General features: G+C 43.2%; 1 protein-coding gene and 1 pseudogene across 1 annotated transcript in view; both read right to left on the reverse strand.

Annotated features, from left to right (window-relative positions):
- The window catches only part of fstl5 (follistatin-like 5), a 151428-nt gene that overhangs the window by 86651 nt on the left and 43112 nt on the right, over nt 1-21665 (reverse strand). The window contains exon 4 of the mRNA XM_086106122.1: nt 9521-9769. Coding sequence (XP_085962248.1) covers nt 9521-9769 — 249 coding nt within the window. The remainder of the gene's footprint in view (nt 1-9520; nt 9770-21665) is intronic.
- LOC147208206 (protein CFDP2-like) lies at nt 11455-17295 on the reverse strand (annotated as a pseudogene).

A 21665-nucleotide genomic window follows, 5' to 3' on the forward strand; every position in this document is an offset into this window, starting at 1 on the left:
GAAGCTGCTCCATAATATGCACGTACTGTAGCAACGTCACTCGAGTGAAACGCGTCTCAGCAGTCGATAGTCTGCTGCTCTCTGCTGTGAGCGTGTGAGCGCGAGCACGTACTCGCGGCGCCGACCCAACCCACGCCACATATTAAGCTTTGAACTACGACAACAGCTAAACTAGCCTAGCCGATGTAATGATGGTCAGCAGACAAGGTTTACGTTTTATGTGACTTTTAATAGCAACGTGGCAGAGTCATCAAACATGCGGTGTGCTCACTCGCAGTCACTTTCTGGAACTCCCCCTTATAGGCGGGACCTCTCAATCAACTGGAGTATGACGTACAGTACAAACGTTCATAAAGCACTTCTCATATAATAATAGCCTATTATATGACAGCCGACATGACGCTCGAAGTCAGACGGACACATTTTTTCTGATAATCAGTGTGTTTTCCGTATTGCCCAAACATATATTTTTATTCGAGCGAGGGTGAGGTCTGGCTTGTTTCGGCAATCTGCATCGTGTCGCCAGACGCGCTTCCTTAGGATACACTGTGCGGGCTTTTGCTGCGTCAACGCCCCCTGCACTGAGTCGACGCCCCCTGGACTAAGTGGCGCAGCTTGGACTGTGCCAAGCAGCCGATGCAGTCTAAACTGCACCGGTGCAGTTCACGTGTCAATTAGCAGCCTGGACTGTGTCAATGCAGCCGATGTGTCAATTAGCAGCCTGGACTGTGTTAACGCAGCCGATGCAGTCTAAACTGCGCCGGTGCAGTTCACGTGTCAATCACGTGACGTAATGAAGCAGCACATGCACCACCGACACGTGGTTTGCTCTGTGAGCCCGGCGCATGCGTCAACGCATTGGTGTCGCTGGACCCATCACTAGTATATACATAAACAGCAACACATTTCAGAGAAATCGAAGCCACTTCAAAAGTTAACAAACCTTTGAACTGACATCACGCTTTTTCTTCAGTTTTTTTTTTTTTTTTTTTTGTGATGCCTCTAAAGTAGCACAAAACATATTCAGTGGAATAGGTCGTATACTGTTCGATTAGAAGTTCAGAGTTGGGCGGACATTTTCGATGGGAAAATACACCTCCAAGATCGCACCTTAGTTCAGTTTGGCAAGCATGCATTGCTTTTTCTTATTTTCATTTTTATTTTGGTGACATCAAAAGAGGTTCCGTCAAGAGCGACAAGAGTTTGGTGAACACCGAAGGAGTCACTGTTCTGCTGCCTCTTGTGTTTTTTCAAGAGGTTCGATCAACGAAACAAATACAATTGCACTTCACACACCATCAAGCAACAACAATATTTAACATTCAGTGTCATTCCAAATTAATCATGCTACCAACGTAGCAGCCGTGGTTAACATTGACGTGTTGACATTGCTAATGCTCGCTGAGCTTTGCTCGGGCTGCTATTCTGTTGAAGCTAGATGTCTGCTGTGTTTGACTATTTATCATGACTATGCACTTTCAAAATGGCATGCTATTATGCATGGCCATGGTTGTCAATCACACTCGCGCATGTTAGTGAGGGGGCGTGGCTTTAGTCAGACTCAAGCGAGGGAGGGAGGGATGAATGACGTGAAGCGACATTCGAATCATGCTTGAAATTTCAGCAATGCAGACTCCTTGAAGACACTTGAACCTCCTTTGAAACTTTCATGACAGTTAATATAGTACTGTTAAAAATGTCTCAAAACATTGCCTGCAGAGTCAATGAAATCTTACGTCCTTGTGAATGCTCCACAGAGCTTCCCTGTAATGAATGTCGATGAATCGTGTGCCTCCACGTCATGAGTGTCTCATACAGTGCTTCGGGGAGGGAACAAACATCGAAGATGCTTAATCGGCCAATTTGTCATATGATTGTTTGGTCTTGGCGCGAGGAATAATGGGCCCATTCCGCAGCCTGTAATGAACATGCAAATCGATACTGCGAGGTCTCAAGCCCGGCGTACTATAAATAAGCATATTGATCACGTAGGCAAACGCACACACCCGTTGTCCGACCTGCATCAGCCTGCAAGCAAATAAGATTACATGCTTGTCAAACTGAGATGTAAAGTGTAAATGATTTAGAATGGGATTAGACCGTCGTGAGACAGGTTAGTTTTACCCTACTGATGATGTGTTGTTGCAATAGCAATCCTGCTCAGTACGAGAGGAACCGCAGGTTCAGACATTTGGTGTATGTGCTTGGCTGAGGAGCCAATGGTGCGAGGCTACCATCTGCGGGATTATGACTGAACGCCTCTAAGTCAGAATCCCGCCTAGATGCGGCGATACCGTAGTGCCGCCGCCCCCCGGTTGATCAAGGTTAGCGGGCGGGGGGGACACCGCTCCCCGTCCGCGCGGAATTCCATTCGACACTGGGCTGGGGTGCGCCCGGATGATGGGGGCCCCCTCTCTGGTTTATCACATCGCATGTTATGGAGAGCATGGTGCTAAATGACCTGCAAACGACCTGATTCTGTTTTCTTTTGCCAGCAAGTGCACATCAAAGGTGTGTCAAATTAATGCATGATATATTCATTCAAGCAAAAAGAAGAGGAAAGTCTGATCGGCTGACAACAATGTGAACATCCATATGCCATCTCTAAATGCACAGTGAGGAATGAGTGCAGGGTTCAATTCCAGCTCTGGCCTTCCTGTGTGGAGTTTGCATGTTCTCCCCGTGCCTGCGTGGGTTTTCTCCATGTACTCTGGTTTCTTTCCACGTTCCAAAATGTGAGGATAAAGCGGATCAGAAAATGGATGGATGTTTATTAAATAGTAATGGAATTGGTTTCTTGACAATAAATAATTTAAAAAATAGTATCATTGGAAGTTACAATTACATTTGATAATAATGTAATAGGCGTAAAATAGCTTAATTTAAAAAAAAAAGGAAAATATGTAACTGAAAAATTCATCATTACCGGTACACTTTTTACAATATTTTAATGATAAACAAACCAATGAAATTATGGAGAGTACAATGTTAATTAATAATATTTGAAAAATAATGGGGCGGCCCAGTGTTCCAGTGGTTAGCGCGTTGACCTCAAAGTGCAGAGGTACCGGGTTCAATTCCAGCTCCGGCCTCCCCGTGTGAAGTTTGCATGTTCTCCCTGCATGGGTTTTCTCAAGGTACTCCGGTTTCCTCTCACATTCCAAATGGAACACTCCAAATTGTCCCTAGGTGTGAGTGTGAGCGAGGATGGTTGTTCGTCTCTGTGTGCCCTGCGATTGGCTGGCAACTGGTTCAGGGTGTCCCCCACCTACTGCCCGAAGACAGCTGGTATAGGCTCCAGCGCCCCCTGCGACACTTGTGAGGATAAAGTGGATCAGAAAATGCATGAATGGATGAAAAATAATGTAATAAAGAAATCATGAAACAATATGCATCTCTCTCTCTCTTTTTTCTCTCTCTCTTCTGGTCCATCTGCCCATTTTAAAAGTCCAGAGCAACACGAATAACGGATAAGATAAGATAAGATAAGTTATCCTTTATTTGTCCCACACTGGATAAAGTACATAAAAGCACAACCTCCTCAAGCCACCTGTGAAATCATTGTCACACGGGAGACAACGCCTACAGGATGACCTCATAATTAACTATCAAATGCCAACAAGTCATTAAAGGAGAGCAAGCATTCCCCCCCTGCACACTCCAGCTCCATCGGGACAGACAGACAGACGCCTTGTTATGGCGGAGGCTCTCCAGAGGCCTCTGCTTCTTGTTGTTGATGTTCTTGTTGGTGCTGCCAGGGGAGTTTGAAGCAGTATGTTTATGGGAAGATCCTAATTACTGCTCTTCATCAATGTTGTTTTGGATGTATTGCATGTGCACCATTCGATGCAGTCATGCAGCATTCAGCCATGTCAGTGTTTGTATACACACACACACACACTTCAAATAAATGTACTTTACCTCTCCCCAAAAAAAAAAAAAAAATCTAAAGACAATTCATGATGATCGAACAATTGAACAAATACTTACCTCACCTCAGATCAATTGTTTTGCCATCCATCATCTAAAACTAATTTGACCAAAATTCATTGCATTGACATTGGATGACAACTAGGTGTATAAATAATATCTCCCCTCAAATAGCCATATTTACCTCTCCAAACTAAAATAAATAAATAAATGTATTCAAAAGACAAAGCACATCAATCGACCAACTGAACAAATATTCGCCTCAACTAAAATCACCTATTTTGCCCTTCCCCTCCCCTTTTCCAGCTGCATAAAATAAAATAGACCTCACCTAATACTGTCAGAGCACAGAGTGGTCAAGAGTGGCATGAGCATGTCACATCCTCCACCTCGACTAACAGAACAGAAAAATTCTAGTGTGGCTGTGCTGCTTCAAAACCAATAGTAGCAGCACCTCTCGGATGCTAAACGCCTCCGTCCATTCAACATAATATTCCATCTGGGATTCCACTCTCATATAGTATGTTAATAGCTCGCCTTATGTATTTATGCATGTCTTTTAGATTACAGGCTATGTAAAGTACCAGAGGGGGACTGAGAATATGGAAAGCCTATAGAAACGCCGCAGTCCAAATGTCTTGCTCTCCGCATAATGTGTTGTTTTGGGCATTCTATCTTTGCGAATACACACGGCTGTGAGGTATCTATTCAAGAGGCAAAGCACATCTGCATCATTGCGAATTAAAACATGATGATTTATTCATCTGGTCACTATCATTTAGATGTATATATATTTTGAAGGGATTCAGTTTGAGGCATTGGGAGCACCAGCACGTACTGATATCAAAACTGTGTTTGCTGCAAGGTGCTTGTGGACATTTTGGCTTGGGAAAAAAAAAATTGCGCTGCAGGGGTTCAAAACTTTTACTGAAAGCTGTACAGTCAAACACAATTTAGCAACATGAAATTTGGTGTACTCTCTAGCATGACTAAAGCCTCAAGAAACCAAGACGAAAAAGAAACAGAAAGTCTGATATTTTGGTTCAAAGCATCCATTTTCTCATCATATTGACCTGTTTCAAAAGCTCCTTGAAAGATAAAGTTGCTCTCGATATATTTGTTTGATCGCTAATTAATTTGAACCACGTATAGGAGACCAATGATTCTCAAAGTGTGCCATGAGTGGGCACCGGCTCCCAGTACAGTTCAGTTGCATTTACCTTTGAAGTAAAATACTGTACAATTGCCTTTCATCTTGAAGAGCTGTTGGTTTTTGAGGTCACATTTTTAGAGACCTTTTTTGTGGCGTACATCCTCAGCCATTGTTTAAGGATATAATTGTTTTGTAAATTCAAGCCAGGTGGTAATGTACATATCAACTTTGTCTTGGTTTTGGATAATCTTATCTTAAGATAATTATTTTTTGTCCTACATTGGGGACATTTGCAGTCTACAGCAGCAAAGTTGGGGGGGGGTAGAGAAGAAAAAAAACTGTGTTGCATGAAAAAATAAATAAATAAAACAAGCATCATAGATAAACACTCAGGAGAATTCAGGTGGTACTTGATGTAAAGAGTTTGAGAAGCACTGTATGAGAAAGATAGATTACATGAAAGGAAGTCTTCTTCAACTTAGCATGAGCTCCAAAAATCGACCTCAAAATTGATATATTTCAATCTTATGGCATTATATTCAATACACGATTTCGTCCATGATGGGTCCAATAGGACATAGGGTGTGTAATTTACTGGTGGAAAATAAACATATATTGTCCAAAGACGGGGACGCAAAGAAAAACAATGCCAGAATGCAGAGCAAAAATGTGCAGAGTCTACCAAAAACAGCCAACAAGGTGCACACTGGCATGTTATTCCACAATTCTTACAAAAAGTGAACTGAGTTTAGTCGAGCGTCCATGTGCACATAAGAACAAGCAGGCACACGCGTGAACATTTCTGAGACAAAGAATGATTTACAGTTGGGCGGGAGACATGCCACGCAGGTGACATTAAAAAGAAATGCCATGCCAAGTATTGTTGATTAGCAAGAAGTGGGAGCTTTAATTGCCATCACAACCCTTATGCCATTTGCGGCGGCGGCATCGTGGGCGTTATGTCCACCAATGGGAGCCCAAGTACGCGCTCCTAAGTTAAGCCTCTGAGACAAAGGACTAAAGCAGCACTCTCATCTTCATGGAGCCAAGGTAGGACTGTAGGGATGTGTATCGAGCCCTGGTATTAATCTAGCCCCGGGGCTGAATTTTTAAAATCTGCAGTGTCGATAAGCTCCACCCTCCACAATTGGAGTCGAGCAATCTCGCGCCACGGCCTTGCCGTGCGCGAGGCACCTGTGAATCCTTCCTTTGCCAATGTAGTGCTATGTGATCACATTACAAAATGATACGTAGTATTATTTAAAAACATCCATTGTGCCATATAATTATCGGTGACGGTGAATCTGACATCCCAGCCCGACCTACTTTAGCTTCGAAACTTGGGAGCCCAGGCCACAACGTCAGCGGCTTTCAAGGCTCCGAGGAGTGAGGTTTTAATAACGTATACTCACACAGAGCTGGCTGGCGTCCTTTACATTGGGATAGCTCTGTTGCTAAGAACGTAGAAGCAGAGCATTTCACTCTAGGCACGACTAACCAATTTACAATGAATGCAAACGTTGCACTAAAAAATGTTTGGTTAATCTTGGTTTGAGTAGTTATGCCTGGAGACGAGAGGGACGGAGGAATGACGTTGCAACGTTGCTGCTCACTGCACGTTGCCGCAAGGGCAATCGATCATTAAAATGTCACGGGGCAGGGAACACAAGCAGTCTCAACAAACATATAGAAAACATGCATTTCACACAAGTGCTTTTTCCAGCCCAACCGCATGTTCCAGCCTTGATCCTCTACACAAGTTTCCTTTTACACAAAAGAATTTTTATAAAATGTTCAAATTTACTTTTACTTATTTTACATTGATGGCGTTGTAGTACATTGACAAAAAAAGCAGTGTTAAGCCATCCATTTTCTGGTCCGCTTTATCCTCACAAGGGTCGTGGGGCGTGCTGGAGCAGATCCCCGGCTGTCTTCGGCCAATAGGCGGGGGATACCCTGAACCAGTTGCCAGCCAATCGCAGGGCACACAGAGACAAGCAACCATCCGCGCTCACACTCACACCTAGGGACAATTTGGAGTGTTCAATCAGCCTGCCATGCATGTTTTTGGAATGTGGGAGGAAACCGGAGTACCCGGAGAAAACCCACGCAGGCATGGGGAGAACATGCAAACTCCACACAGGAAGGCCGGAGCTGGAATTGAACCCGGTACCTCTGCACTGTGAAGCCGACGTGCTAACCACTGGACTACCGGACCGCCCAAGCAGTGTTTAGTTCTCATAATTTCGTTGTTAGTGTTTTTCTAAACACAAACAAAAAAGTACTGATAAGAATACCTTTATGAGACCAGATAGATAAGCAGTGTCGTTACGAGTAGTGGTATCGATAAAATCGATAACCCATCCTTGGCAGGAGGACAAATTAATTGCAGCGTGTGTGGCTTGCAAAAGAGCACTGTCTGCTGCAGTTTTCTGATTCACTTGTTCTCCAAAGTGTATTTTGTGTCATCAAAAGGCTCTACATCTTTCACATCAAAACAACAATCTCACTTGATAGATTTATTTCATAGTCTTGGCTCAAAACAATGTAGATTAATTCTTTATAATTCTCTATAGTTGTGTGTATGCATCATTGTACAGTCTAGTCCAATGTTTACACACGTGACAGTCTAGTCTAGTCAGTCTAGTGACGGGTTTAATAAATATGGCATCCAGCTATCTTACTTTTAACATTGTTTTTAAATTAATTAAATGTACATGAAAAATAATGAGTTGTTATATTGCATTATTAAATGACTTCTAGACATATGCGTACATACAGTATGTAAGGTAAATTGTGATAACTTCTCCTCATTGCATGTGAAAAGAGTTAGGCGGTGAAGTTTGATGACTTGCCATAATGCACAGACCTTTTATAAGTCCACAAGGTCAGAGTCAGTTTGACTCAGCAACACTAAATTTGGTAGACATGCCTATCATGAGGAGATTTACAGCAAAGTCTCAAAAAGCCATCCCTGAAAAGACAGAGAAAGTCAGACATTTTGCGTTGAAGCGGCCATGTTATTATTTTCAGCATTTTGGCTTGAATTGGAGATTCTAGACTCATTTCAGACATTTTTAGACTCAGTTGAATTTGAATTTGAATGACATATTTGAGGCAGAGGGATGACACGGCATGGTGACAATTCATGTAGTTTTTATGACCATTCGCATGTACGAGCGTCACGGTGAAGTTGAACGATTGGACATCAAACATAAAACCCTAACAACGGCATTAAAAGTCATTGCACAAAATTAAAATGTCTTCCATTATCCTCTTAAGTGAGCCAGGTCCTGTTTCCGCTGCTCAGATATGGAAACATTAGCCATTAGAAGGTTTTCATATCTGTGATCATCTCCTCACTTTTGGATTGATTGACAGCCGCTTTGTTCCATTAATGGTGGCTCATATCGAGAGACTTACTGTTACGCTAATCTAACATTACAAGGACAATGTCTCATCTTTTCCTACTTTAACTGCAGTTAGACATCATCCTGGAATGTGTTGTTTCAGCAAGCCCCATAAAAATGCCTTTGACCGGTGTGAAATCACATCATCAACTTTACTGAAGCATTGCCGTTTTATTCAGTCCATAAGTCAGAGAGGCCCACAGTCTGCACTTTTCGCTATCTGCATGCCGGAATTGGAACCGACTTCCGACAGTACCAAAGATTAGAGGGGGAGCCAGTAATGATGATTGGGAGGCTGCCAAACAGACGGGCGGAGCAACTGACATTTGGCTGCTGATCAGTTGTTGCTTCAAAGCCTGTCGCTCTTTGAGTGTAACGTTTCTGTTATACATTGAAAAGTCAACTTTTCGTCAAGTTCCGAGGTCAAACCGAACCCTTTTATAGCTGTACAACTTTAAAGTATTACCTTAGCACAATAGACATTAAAACTCACCAAAACAATTGAGACAAGCATATGGTGATGACCTTTGAGGCAACCCCACACCCACCACCCGATTTTATTTTTGCATGGTATGGTGGTTGAAACATACGATCTCACTTGTATGAATTCAGGTGCACTCGTGGTTGAGACACTGACACTTGCATTTAACTTTTCATATTTCACCCCTAAATGGAGCCAAATTTTGAATTGCATGACCTCAGCTGTGATCAAATGGTTTCAGTTTTCCTTTCTCAAAATTTGGGTCAAATTCCAAACAACTCCTGAGGTGTTCAACGAGTTAATAGCTGCAGTTTCAACGTCATTGGTTGTCGAGCTCAGCAAGGACATTTCGGCATGGAACTGTCTGGACAATTCTGAAGCACCTCATGTTGGTATATTGTCAGCATTAGTGAAAATCTCTCTATCATCCAGTCGGAGGGCAACGGGACATTGGATCCTCATCAGCCTCCGTAAAGGTTACTATTCATTGCATACAGTATCCACAAAATCCCAGCATACTTCACTAAAGGTCACATGAGCTCCTACCTTTGTAGAGACACTCTTCGCTGTGAACGATGGTAATCCTGCGATGTTCCGAGCAGGATGTACGGTGCAGCTCGCAGTGGTTGGGGTAAAGTTTCCCATCAGACCCGCACACAGGCTTGTCGTGAGGTTTGCAGTGATTCAAACAGCTACATTCCCCTTGGCCCGTCTGCGGGTTGATGGTACAGCGACGGCCCAGACCGCAGTACTTGTGCTCGCATGGATGCGGGTTGCCATGGTGGGCCATCAAACCTAGAAACGCAAAGGGAAGAAACAGTTAAACGTGTACTTCTGCAATGTCAGCAAGAATTGTACAGTTGCAAATATGAAGACACGATCGTACAGGGTGAATGTACCTAATATACACACGATAGATTTTGAGGGGTCAAGACTGAGTCACAACTAAGACTTTGAGGGATAGCTCAAAATCGGGCTACATTTGTGTGGTCTGACATTGGCATAACTCAAGATCAAAACTTGAAGGACCAGAGACCAAGTTCAAGATTTTGGGGTGGTGAGGCGTAGTCAAAGCCAGGGCTTGGCGGGGTTTAAACTGAGTCAAATTTGGGACTTGAAGTGGGTATGTCAAGTCAACACAAAACCAAGTTAAACTTAAGATTTCAAGGAGCTGAGAACAAGTCAAGAACAAGAGAGTGAGCGTTTGATATCATGTAATTAGCTCCATGAAAGTCAAAATCTTACAGTTCATAGGGGAAGCACTGTTATCCCTGCAGATTTGGTCTTGACTAGTCTTGAGGGCTTTGGATCAAACCTACTTTGAGGCAAAGGCTTTGAGGGGTTCAAAATGAGTCAAGACAAAGACTTTCAGGAGTCTCAATAAAGTCAAAATGAAAACTTTGATTTGGTTGAGCAAGAAAAGAACAAGAATTTAAGCAGCCAAGCCCAAGTCAAGCGCAAGAATTTGAGGAGCTGATAACAAGTCAAGATCGAGATTTCAAGAAGTCAAGACCAAGTAAGGACAAAAACTTTGAGGGATTGACACAGAGTGAAGGTCGAGCCTTTGAGGAGCAGAGACCTTCTTTTTCATTTGTAACTTTGTTCAATAAACTTTATTGAATATTTTCTTCAGCGCACAGAATCTGATTTGGAGTCTGACGAGTCGTAAATTGTCCAAGACAGGGCAACATGATTTGACCGGCCTAAGGGTGATCTGATGTAAAGATCTGTCAAAATGTGTTTATCACAGAGCCATAAACATATGAAAGGCTAAAACTGCTGCTTTTGACCTGGACCTATGCTGTTCTCTTAAGGAACTCTCCCCACCCTTCATCAATATGATACGTTAGTTTGTGTCTTTCACGTCTGCCATTAATGCCATTAAATATCACGACGACGATGACTCCTCAGTTGGAGGGGACTCAAATTCGACAAAACTCACACGGATTTGTTCATTTTATGATTACAGATAAGAGAAGACACGTTATTTGCTTTAACGCAATCCGAATTTTGTTTTTGTGGCAAAACATGGCACACTACACAAATAGACATACCCCACATGGAAGTTCATGAATTATTTAACGTTCTCTGATTACTATTTTGGAAAGTAAAAGCCTTCTCTTTCAAAGAGGTTTAAGTTTTCAGTGGATGCGCACAAATTTTATTCCATAAACTAGAAAACGGTCTCCAAAATGATACCAGAGAGTAACTTGGATATGTAGAAATCTCTGAAATAAATTGGGTTCTTGCTGGGAATGTTGACACATATTGAAACTGTCAATATCCACATTTTTAACCATTGACATGAGCAAATGCTTTGGCTGGAAGTTGTTCATAATCAATAGTGTTCTCCAACAGTTACAAAACTATTTACCAAAGGTTTGAAGAGGGGTCTGCAGAATTTCCCTGAGGTGTTCAGACCAACTCAAGACCTAGTCTGTGGCAAGTGAGAATAAGTCAAGACCAAGACTTTGAGTGACTCAGACCGAGACATTGAGTGCCTGGGACCAAGTCAAGATCAAGATCAAGATTTCGGAGCAGAGATCAAGTCTAGATGAGGATTTTGAGGGATTGAGATCAGGGCTCAAGATCAAGTGAAGACCAGGATGTGAAGGAACCGGGAAAACATCATGAACTTAGTGGTTTCAGTCCAAGTTCTGACCAAACCTTGAAGACCAATACTTTAAGGGAGAAAATAATAATAATCATAATAATAATAATAATGAGAATACATTTAGGCGGCCTGGTAGTCCAGTGGTTAGCACGTCGACTTCACAGTGCAGAGGTACCGGGTTCAATTCCAGCTCCGGTCTCCCTGTGTGGAGTTTGCATGTTCTCCCGGGCCTGCGTGGGTTTTCTCCGGGTACTTCCGTTTCCTCCCACGTTCCAAAAACATGCATGGCAGGCTGATTGAACGCACTAAATTGGTGTGTGAGTGTGAGTGCGCATGGTTGTTCGTCTCTGTGTGCCCTGCGATTGGCTGGCAACCGGTTCAGGGTTTCCCCCGCCTACTGCCCGAAGACGGCTGGGATAGGCTCCAGCACCCCCGCGACCCTAGTGAGGATAATGCGGTTCGGAAAATGGATGGATGGATAATACATTTAATTTTGATAGCGCTTTTCATTGTACTCAAAGACACTTTACAAGAGTTTAAAACATGGGATAAGATGTGCACTTTAAAGCCAAGCATACATGATTTAAAACAAACACATTAAGAAGAAAAACAAAGCAGAAATTTGTAAAAGAGATTAAAAGGTAATAAAAGATCAAGAAATTGAGGGCTTTAGACCAGACAAGACTCAGGGGTTTGGGAATTTGGCAGACTGTGTTGTGCCTGGCTGGGTATTCCGACAGACCGAGGGCATTTTTTACTACACTCCCCCTGCGCGGGGCCCTATTTTGGTGGACGGGTGCACATGCAGTCAGTGTAAAAACAAGAGCATTTTCATTTTCGTGCCGGTGCAAGGCTAGCTCACCATGTTTGTGAATTTGGTCTGGAGTCGGCTGTGTTCCATCCCACTATGGTGCATGACACCCACTTCTATCTGTGCAAGTCTAAGAAAGAAAACTTCTCCCATGCGCACAGTAAGACTGCACTTTGCACGAGACTTGCGCTGGGCAAGAAATTTTGTCCCTAAGACTTAAAGCAATAGAGACCAAGTCATGACCAAGAACTTGAGGGGCCGAGGCCACGTCATGATCATGATTGAGGGGTTGAAACCAAGTCAAGATGAAGACTTTGGGGAGCCAAGAGGAAGTCCAAATCAAGACTAAGCAAGTGACTCTGAATAATGACTGGACTGGTTGTCATGGTGTGGTGGTGTATTTTGTTTTGTCGCTCGGCATTATTGATTTATCTATTTTTGAATGATGATAGATATGCAGCAGGTCACACTGACCCATGAGCAATTTTGGTGTACCAAAGAAACAAACACATGGGAAGGGTTATAAAAGGTTTCGATGATGGCAACACAAAACATACTGGAATGACTTTACATTATTTTAGATGGGGAGGCGGAAAGAGTTAATATGGCAGGGCTCAATTCCGGGGGAAAGCATCTTGGCGTAAACAAACCGATTTAGAACCTCTGTCGTCTTCCCTCCACACACACATCCACAGTGACACAGGCAAGCGTGCTGTGACCTGAATGGAGTCAATTTGCAACTTTATTAATTCCCGGCGGCTCTCCGGCGTAATGATTATTCCGTGAATTTGCACGACGCGGCAGGGGCAAGCTTCCCGTGCCACCGGCAGGGTCGTTGAAGGGCGCCCTCATTTGTCACCGGGACGCTTTGTACGACCGTCTGCTTGTCAAACGACATGAGGGAGAAAATGTTTGTTTCCCCACGACACGCTATGTTCTTTAGTGTGCTCCGAGATTATCTAATGAGATCCAATATAAGAGGGCTACTGTATTTGTTTAAAACTGTAATGCCCCAGTTCGGATTGATAGTCACCACCACCATAGTGTTTTCTTGTTCTGTTTTTTTTTTTTTTTTTTAATGGTACTTGTGTTTGAAAGATAAGACAAGAAAATGTATTTTGGCCCAATTCAGGATTTAACATGTCTTTGGCTAACAATTGAAGTGAGCAGATGCCAATTTGGAAGAGCACAATAAGATCAGCTGACAGTACATGTTTCAGTAGCTTTTCTTTTTAAGGAACGCACATGATGGTTCTGTTCTTTCTAAGTCTTTCTAAGTCTTTTTTTGCTGTTGCGACACACACGGGTAATGAGAAAACAGAAAACACTTTCAGAGATACTAAACGGCGGAAACAGTAGTTGTGACTTGAAACAGTACAGTATCAGTTTCAAAAGTCTGAAACGTATCGTCTGATGTCTTCTCCTTCGGCAGTTTAGATCGTTGCAAATAGCAATGACTCCTCGGAGCTATAAAAATATAACATCCGTGGTTAAAAAATAAAATGTAAAAATGTGTTTATCTGTGTAGTTTGAAACACTTGTATCGGTAAACCATGTTATAAACCCCGCTTTGATTGGTTCTTCACCGAAATGCCTTTACTAGGACATGCAGAAGTGAGTTAGTTAGTTAGTTCCACCCGTTCCTATTTGGAACATTGGGTGACCTCCATTTGTTCCAGTCACTAGCGACCCTTGTTGCTCCATGCCAGCTGACAGCCATCTCACTGAGGTCTTCTTTGGCAGTCTGTCTCCACGTCTTCTTTGGCCTACCGCTCTTCCTCTTTCCACCCTCGAGCATCCAGTCTATGGCCACACTTGCCGGGCTCTCTCTTGGCAGTCAGAGTACGTGGCCAATCATTTTCCTTCTCCTTTCAGAGACAATGTCTGACAGTTCAGCTTCTCCTGCCCTCCTCATCACCTCGTCGTTGGTGATGTGGTCTCTCCATGAGATCCTCAGGATGGATCTCAGACAACGCCGATGGAAGACATCTAACTTGTTGGTAATATTGGCTGTCTTCATCCATGTCTCAGAGGCGTAAATCGCCGTTGGGATGACCATTGACATATAGAGGTGTTGCTTGGCAGTCGTAGTGATGGCTTTCGATGACCAGATGTTGCGGAGGCGTTGGAACACTACCAAGTCTACTGTTGACGTCTTTCTCCACACCACCTGTATTTGAGATGTTACTCCCAAGATATGTGAAGCTGTCAATGTACTCTATGTCATGTTGGTGCAGAGTGAGTGGTTGATGTGTTGGTGCTGTCCGATGGCCATGGCCTTGGTCTTTTCCTGGATTATTCGTAAACCGACCTTAACTCCGTGCTCATGCTGATTGTTGGTCAACTCCTGGAGTGCGGGCTGGGTGTGATTTAACAGAGCCAAATCATCTGCAAATTCCAGGTCAGCTAGTCTGCTCCCTCCCCACTTGATACCAACTTTTGCCCCTGTGATGGACTTCCTCATCACAAAGTCAATTATGATGATGAAGAGTAGAGGTGACAGAATGCAACCCTGTCTTACACCAGTGACAAGGTCAAAATCATCAGTTGTGCCACTGGTGGTTTTGATACGACAAGTTGAGTTGTGGTACAATGACCTGAAGATGTTGATGTACTTGAGGGGTACACCATACAGCTGGACAATCTGCCACAGTGATGCTGTCGAAGGCTTTCTTCAAATCGATATAGTTGATCATGAACTATATCTTATACTATATATTACTAACTCCCACCCCCTCCAGCCCGCCCTGACAGCACTAGGTAGCTCCTTCAGCCAGAGACTGTTACACCCACGCTGCAAGAAGGAGAGATACCGACGCTCGTTCCTACCGACTGCTGTCAGGCTGTTGAATAAAAATAACAACAATAATAATAATAATAATTACATGATGTGAAAAACAATTGTAAATAGCACTGCGATTTATCCCTTTTGTATTTACATTGCACTTAATTGAACGGTGTCTGCTTGTTTTTCTTCTTTCTTCTTTCTACCCACATTCTTGCTGCTGGAGGCTGTAAATTTCCCCAGTGTGGGACAAATAAAGGATATCTTATCTTATCTTATCTTATAAGTGGTATCTGAAGTTCATGGCACTGCTCTATGATGTTTCGAAGAGTAAAGATCTGTTCGGCGCAAGACCTTCCCTTCCTGAAGCCGGCTTGCTCTTCCCTCAAGATGTTATCCACTTCGTCTTTAAGGCGATGGAACAGAACACTGCAGAACACCTTGCTGGGGATTGACAGCAGTGTAATGCCCCGCCAGTTATTGCAGTCTGCGAGGTTTCCCTTCTTAGGCAGCGTGACAATGACCCCACGTCTCCAGTCGGCAGGAACCTCTTCAGCATGCCAAATCAGGCTGAACAGGTGCATAAGGCTCTCCACAACAGCGTCTTGGCCATGTTTCAACAGCTCGGCAGCTACCTCATCGAGTCCCGGTGCCTTGTTGTTCTTAAGGCCCTTGATTGCTCTGGCAACCTCAGTCTCGGATATCTCTTCCGATGTAATGTTTAGAGCTGGAGCTGGTGTCTCTTGATCGAAATTGAAGAGCACGGGAGGCATTGGTTGGTTGAGAACCTCCCTGAAGTGTTGCAGCCATCTTGCTTCTTGCTCCTCGTCGCTTAGGAGTGTCCTGCCATCCTTGCTCCTGATTGGCACGCTAGAGCTGCTCCTGGAGTTGGTTAGCTCCCGCACGATCTTGTATAGGGTCGTTGTGTTGTTGTTCTCTGCTGCTTCCTGTGCCTCTCTTGCGTTCTCTTCTAGCCACTGTGTTTTGTCCTTCCTGCAACTCTTCTTCACTGCCTTGTCCAAGCGCCTGTACTCCTCGTCTTCCGTCCTCCAGCTCCGGAGCCACCTCTTTTGTTCTCTTTTAATCTTGGCCACTTTCCTTTCATGAATCAACTTCCAGGTGTTGTCTGTTATCCATCTCGCTTTGTTGGTACCCCTCTTTCTGCCTATAACTGCTTCCGCAGTTTCAGCAATGGCACAAGAGAACATACTCCACTGCTCCTCAATGTTTGCAAGGTGTGGTGGTACCTTGAGCTTCCTATTCAACTCCTCACAGAAGCTTTCTGAGATGTTGTTTTTCTTTCGCTTGTCCACTGCGTAAGGGCTCTTGGGCTGCACCTTTTTCACCTTCTTCAGCTTCAGCTTGATTTTACTCACCACAAGGAAGTGGTCTGAACCCACATCTGCACCTCTGTGGGAGCGAACGTCGAGCAATGACGAGCGCCACCTTGTGTTGATGCAGATGTAGTCCAGTTCATTCCAGGTCCCGCCACCAGGTGAAACCCAGGTTGCTTTGTGGATCCGCTTGTGCTCAAAAAAGGTGTTGTCAATGCTGAGGCCATTGGTACTGGTTAGCATCAACAGTCTCTCCCCGTTGTCGTTCGTGGAGCTCGCAGACCCATGTGGTCCAACTGTGGCATTCAGGCCCCTTCTGTCATTATCCAGTTTAGCGTTGAAGTCTCCAATCAGCATCTTGATGTCATGACTGGGGATCTCCTCAAGCATGGTCTGGAGCTGGTTGTAGAAAGTGTCTTTATCGTCCTCTGAGGCAGCTTCAGTTGGAGCATAGACTTGTATGATGGTTACTTTGGCATATCTGGTGTAGAGCCTTGCTGTAATAATCCGTTCATTCACCGGCTTCCATCCAATCAATGCTTTTGCTGCACTGCTGGAGAGGATGATGCCGACTCCATAGGAATGGTGGTCTTGCTTCCCAGAGTACAGAAAAGTTGCTCCATCAACCACCTCATTTCACTAACGCCTAAGATGTCTAGGCGATAGTCCCTCATATTCTTCAGCACCTGGTCCATGCGACCAGACTGGAACATTGTACGCACATTCCGGGGTCATCAGGGGTCGGGCTTCCGGCTGGATTTCACCCGGACCCGTCATAGATACATCCAAGGATGTGCCGTCTCTTCTTCGCCGTGGTTTACCGGAATGGCTTCCTCTTGTTGTTTCTGTAACAAGTTTTTGTTTTACAGGGTGAGGTTGTTAACCTCACGCCCAACCCCCAACCTGGAGGACCAGTTGGATGCAGTTTAACGTCGTACCCAGGACGGGGACATGCAGAACAATAGAGATTATATCATGACAACGACACTTTTACTGGTCTTCACTGCAGGTGTATTTTTAGTGCACCTGTTGTCATGCAAAAACGTGCTAATGTAGGCACGGATTTCATTAAAGACGCCACCGGTCGCAGATTTTTTTTCCTCCCCCGCTGTCGTGGAACCAGCATGGCACCACTTTGCTGACAAAGAAATGTTGGAAATTACATTTTTGACTCGGTGAAGACAAACCTTAAGTCGAGACTGTAAATGTGAAGAAAAAAAGATTGCTCCCTTTTCGCCCCACTTCACGCGGTCCCTCCCTCTGTTAATCGCTGCGCCAGTGACAGCACTTTAGCTCCTGCTGGCATAAACAAGTTGTGAACATTATATGAGAAGCTATTTGAGGCCTAAGAGTTTTCTCCATCCCTTCGAAGGAACGCCTCTAACACGCTCGGCTTTGAAACATTGATGACTTCCACCTCACTGAGCCAGGGGTTTATTTATTTATTTGTTTATTTTTACCCGGGGGGCTATATCGACTCACCACTGAGTTCAGTGCGAGGAAGTTTTCTTTTATCCGGAGTCAGTCAGTTGTTGGATTTGCAAATGATTTGGTTCATTTTAACACTCGAAAGATCCAAAGTGTTTTCAACAGACTTTTTGTTATGTCTGTGTGTGCGTGTGTGTGTGTGTGTGTGTGTACACACATATATAAATATATATATTCATATATATACACACACACATATATACATATATATATATTGGAAGGTAAAGGTGACAGTCGTGCCTGTGGTGGTCGGAGCACTCGGGGCAGTGACCCCCAAACTAGATGAGTGGTTGCAACAGATCCCGGGAACAACATCGGACATCTCAGTCCAGAAATGTGCAGTGCTGGGAACAGCAAGGATACTGCGCAGAACCCTCAAGCTTCCTGGCCTCTGGTAGAGGACCCGAGCGGAATGAGGGACGGACACCACCCGAGGGGTGAGACGAGGATTTTTTTTTTTTTTTTTATATATATACACGGTTTGACGTCTGATTTATATGGGTTCCTCCGAGGAGGTTTTCCACTCATGGCGAAAAATAATATTCATTATTTATGTATGCTGGAGGCCATGAATGAGCTGCATTGAACTATTTATTGTTCTAATTAGACTAATTGCCTTCGAGTTTCAAATTATTGTTTTTTGAGGAGATTATCCCGCAAATTATACAAATATGTGTTTTTGCATAGAAGCACTCACAAATAATGAAACCTATTGAAGGTTGGGCAAACACGGGAGCAAAACACACTGGTACAACAGTATTTCTTGTGTGATGAACTGGGGAATGGCATTTGTATAAACAGTAGCAGTCATCTTTTCAGAAATCTCTACTTAAAAAAAACATTTTCAGATCTTTGTGTCTTACGAACAAGTTAGACCAGTGTTTTGTTCAAATTATATATGTAGAAATATATAACTACCGGTATATATCTCTCTATATTTATATAGAGCAGGGGTCGGGAACCTATGGCTCGTGAGCCAGGTGTGGCTCTTTTGATGATTGCATCTGGCTCGCAGATAAAACAAAATATTCTCACTTGTTTAATCCATCCATCGATTTTTCACTGCTCATGTCCTGTTCAGGGATGCAGCTGGCGGCAGCAGCAATTTTAATTGGATGATACTGGCCTACGTTGGCCGTTGCCGGGGAAAAAGGTAAACGCCCCCTTTTGAATCATCCCACTATGTCATTAGCTCAAAGCTAATCCTTCTTCGATGAATAAAATGGCAAAAAGAAAAAAAGATGACAAGTATGGTACACTTCAGGGCGAATGGACCGAAGGATTAGCTTTTGTGGAAGGAACAGGTTCTGCGGTGTGTCTAATTTACAATAACAAAATACCATCGATGAAACATCAAATGTAAAGCGACACTTTGATACATGCCATACTACGTTCACATCAAAATACCCTGCGGGAGACAGCAGAAAGGAAGCGTGCAAGCTACTGAGCAGGGTGCAAGCCAGCCAGCAGCAAATCCGCGTATGGATCCGGCAAGCTGACTATTTATATTAAACAAGACAATTTTAAAAAACTATACAATCCATGCAGAATTACTGCAGAAAAAGGTTGAAAAAAAGCAAATATTTTTTTATGAACAATTAAAAAAAGATGGAAAATAGACAAACATTTGAAAAAAACAACATTCAACATAAAAATACAGATTAGAAAAAAAGTATAAAATTATAAGATGAAAATTATACAAAATTACAAAAATATTTGACAAAAACATAATATCGCTCCAGAGTCGATCGCGGGCGACAAAGGCTGTCGCCGTGGCTCTGAATGTACTGTTTGAAAATGGAGAAGTGGTGGTGATGGAATGAACAACAGGGAGTCGCACAGATGGCCGCATTTATTTAAAGGTACGACGCAAGAGGGGGCCAGTCCAAGCGGGGGCCGCCACATTTCCAGTTAAATCATTCAACCTCCGCTTCGTGTATATGCACATCTGCAGGCATACAATTAGGAGAAAATACAACACCTAAAATACAAACTGGAAAAATCGACTTTAATGTGCTGCATGAAATGATTCAACGTCTGATTACTGACACTCTGCTAGCATACAAATGAAACAATTACGACGGGGACAGAGGCTGACGGTTGAGAAGCACGCGAACGAGTCGACGAGGCGAGTAAACAAGATCTCATCGGTGGATGTGTCCTCCGAGGCTGCGTTCAGACCCTATTAGGACGCGTCTTTCAACATATTAGTCACAATGATTGTCTCCTGCAAGTCCATCACGGCGGCAAACATTTCCCGATTCACTCAGCACAATCTCCAATTACGCCGCTGTGGCTTGGTCACGCGTAATTGCGCTTCTTTTTCATTTCAAATTGCTACTAAAGATCAACGGCAGCTTTCAAGCACGCAGCTCAGAAGTTATTGATTACATTTTTCCAAAACACGAAATGTGCACTTTGCCGGATGGATGTTGTCACATTAAACGAGATGTATGATGTCATTTTTTTAGGGCTGAGCGGTTCAAATTGTGATTCCCCCAAACTCCTTCAATATTGCGATTGTGATTCGTTATGTCAGATTTTTTTCTCAAGTTCCTCTTTACATGTATTTTTTTTAACAAACAAAAGCAAAAAATATATCTGCATTAGAATGATCAGTATCAGATCATAAATGCTTTCACCTTACTGTGTGTATATATAAATACATATATATATATATATATATATATATATATATATATATATATATATATATTATACACTGTCCATTTATATAACAAAATAAAGACTGTACCAACTGATCAAAAATTAAGCATTTTTCTTTTTCCAAATTCCAAATTGTATGTGATGTCGGTTTGAATTCAATTAATTCTTCAGCTCAATATATATATATTTTTTTACATAAATTATATGCTTCCATCATACCATGCCAGGGATTCAGCTCAGACATTTTTGGAGGGGCCTGTATCATCCCATGCAATGCTTGTCCCGTCACTTTTTTTCAGGTTTTTGAGATGGTTTCATTTTTTGTTTTTATGTTTGACCTATAAAAGCTTGCACAAAACAGAATTTACCAAGCATTGTACTTTATAGCTATGACATTTTAGAAACAACCATTCCAGTTGCTGCAGCACTCACACCTTGGGACAATTTCCAATGTTCAATCTGCCTATCATGCATAGTTGTTGGAAGGTGGGAATGGAAACCGGAGTACGCTCGTGAGAGATCTAACCCGGTTAGATTCTCCGGGTACTCCGGTTTCCTCCCACATTCCAAAAATATGCATGATAGGCAGATTGAACATTGGAAATTGTCCCAAGGTGTGAGTGTGAGCATGAATGGTTGTTCGTCTGTAAGTACCCTGCAGGTGGCTGGCAGCCAGTTCAGGGTGTACCCCGCCTACTGCCCGACGACGGCTGGGATAGGCTCCCGCACCCCCCGCCACCCTAGTGAGGATAAAGCGGTTCGGAAGATGAATGAGTGAATGAATTAGATCATTTATATTATATGAAAACATGATTTGCGAGAGCAAAAAAAAAAAAAGGGCACATTCGGAATCAGCGCAAAAAAAATGTTGATCTAAAATAACAACAGCATCTATGATTCCAAAAAGGTGTGAAAAAATGGTAATCATTTCACAATTAATTAAAGAAGCTAAAGTATGATGTGCCTACTGCAAAGTGCAACTGGTTTAAGTT

The sequence above is a fragment of the Hippocampus guttulatus genome, chromosome 2 (genome assembly GCF_054856545.1).
Source record: "Hippocampus guttulatus isolate MCC_2025c chromosome 2, RoL_Hgut_1.0, whole genome shotgun sequence".
NCBI classification, from domain to species: domain Eukaryota; kingdom Metazoa; phylum Chordata; class Actinopteri; order Syngnathiformes; family Syngnathidae; genus Hippocampus; species Hippocampus guttulatus.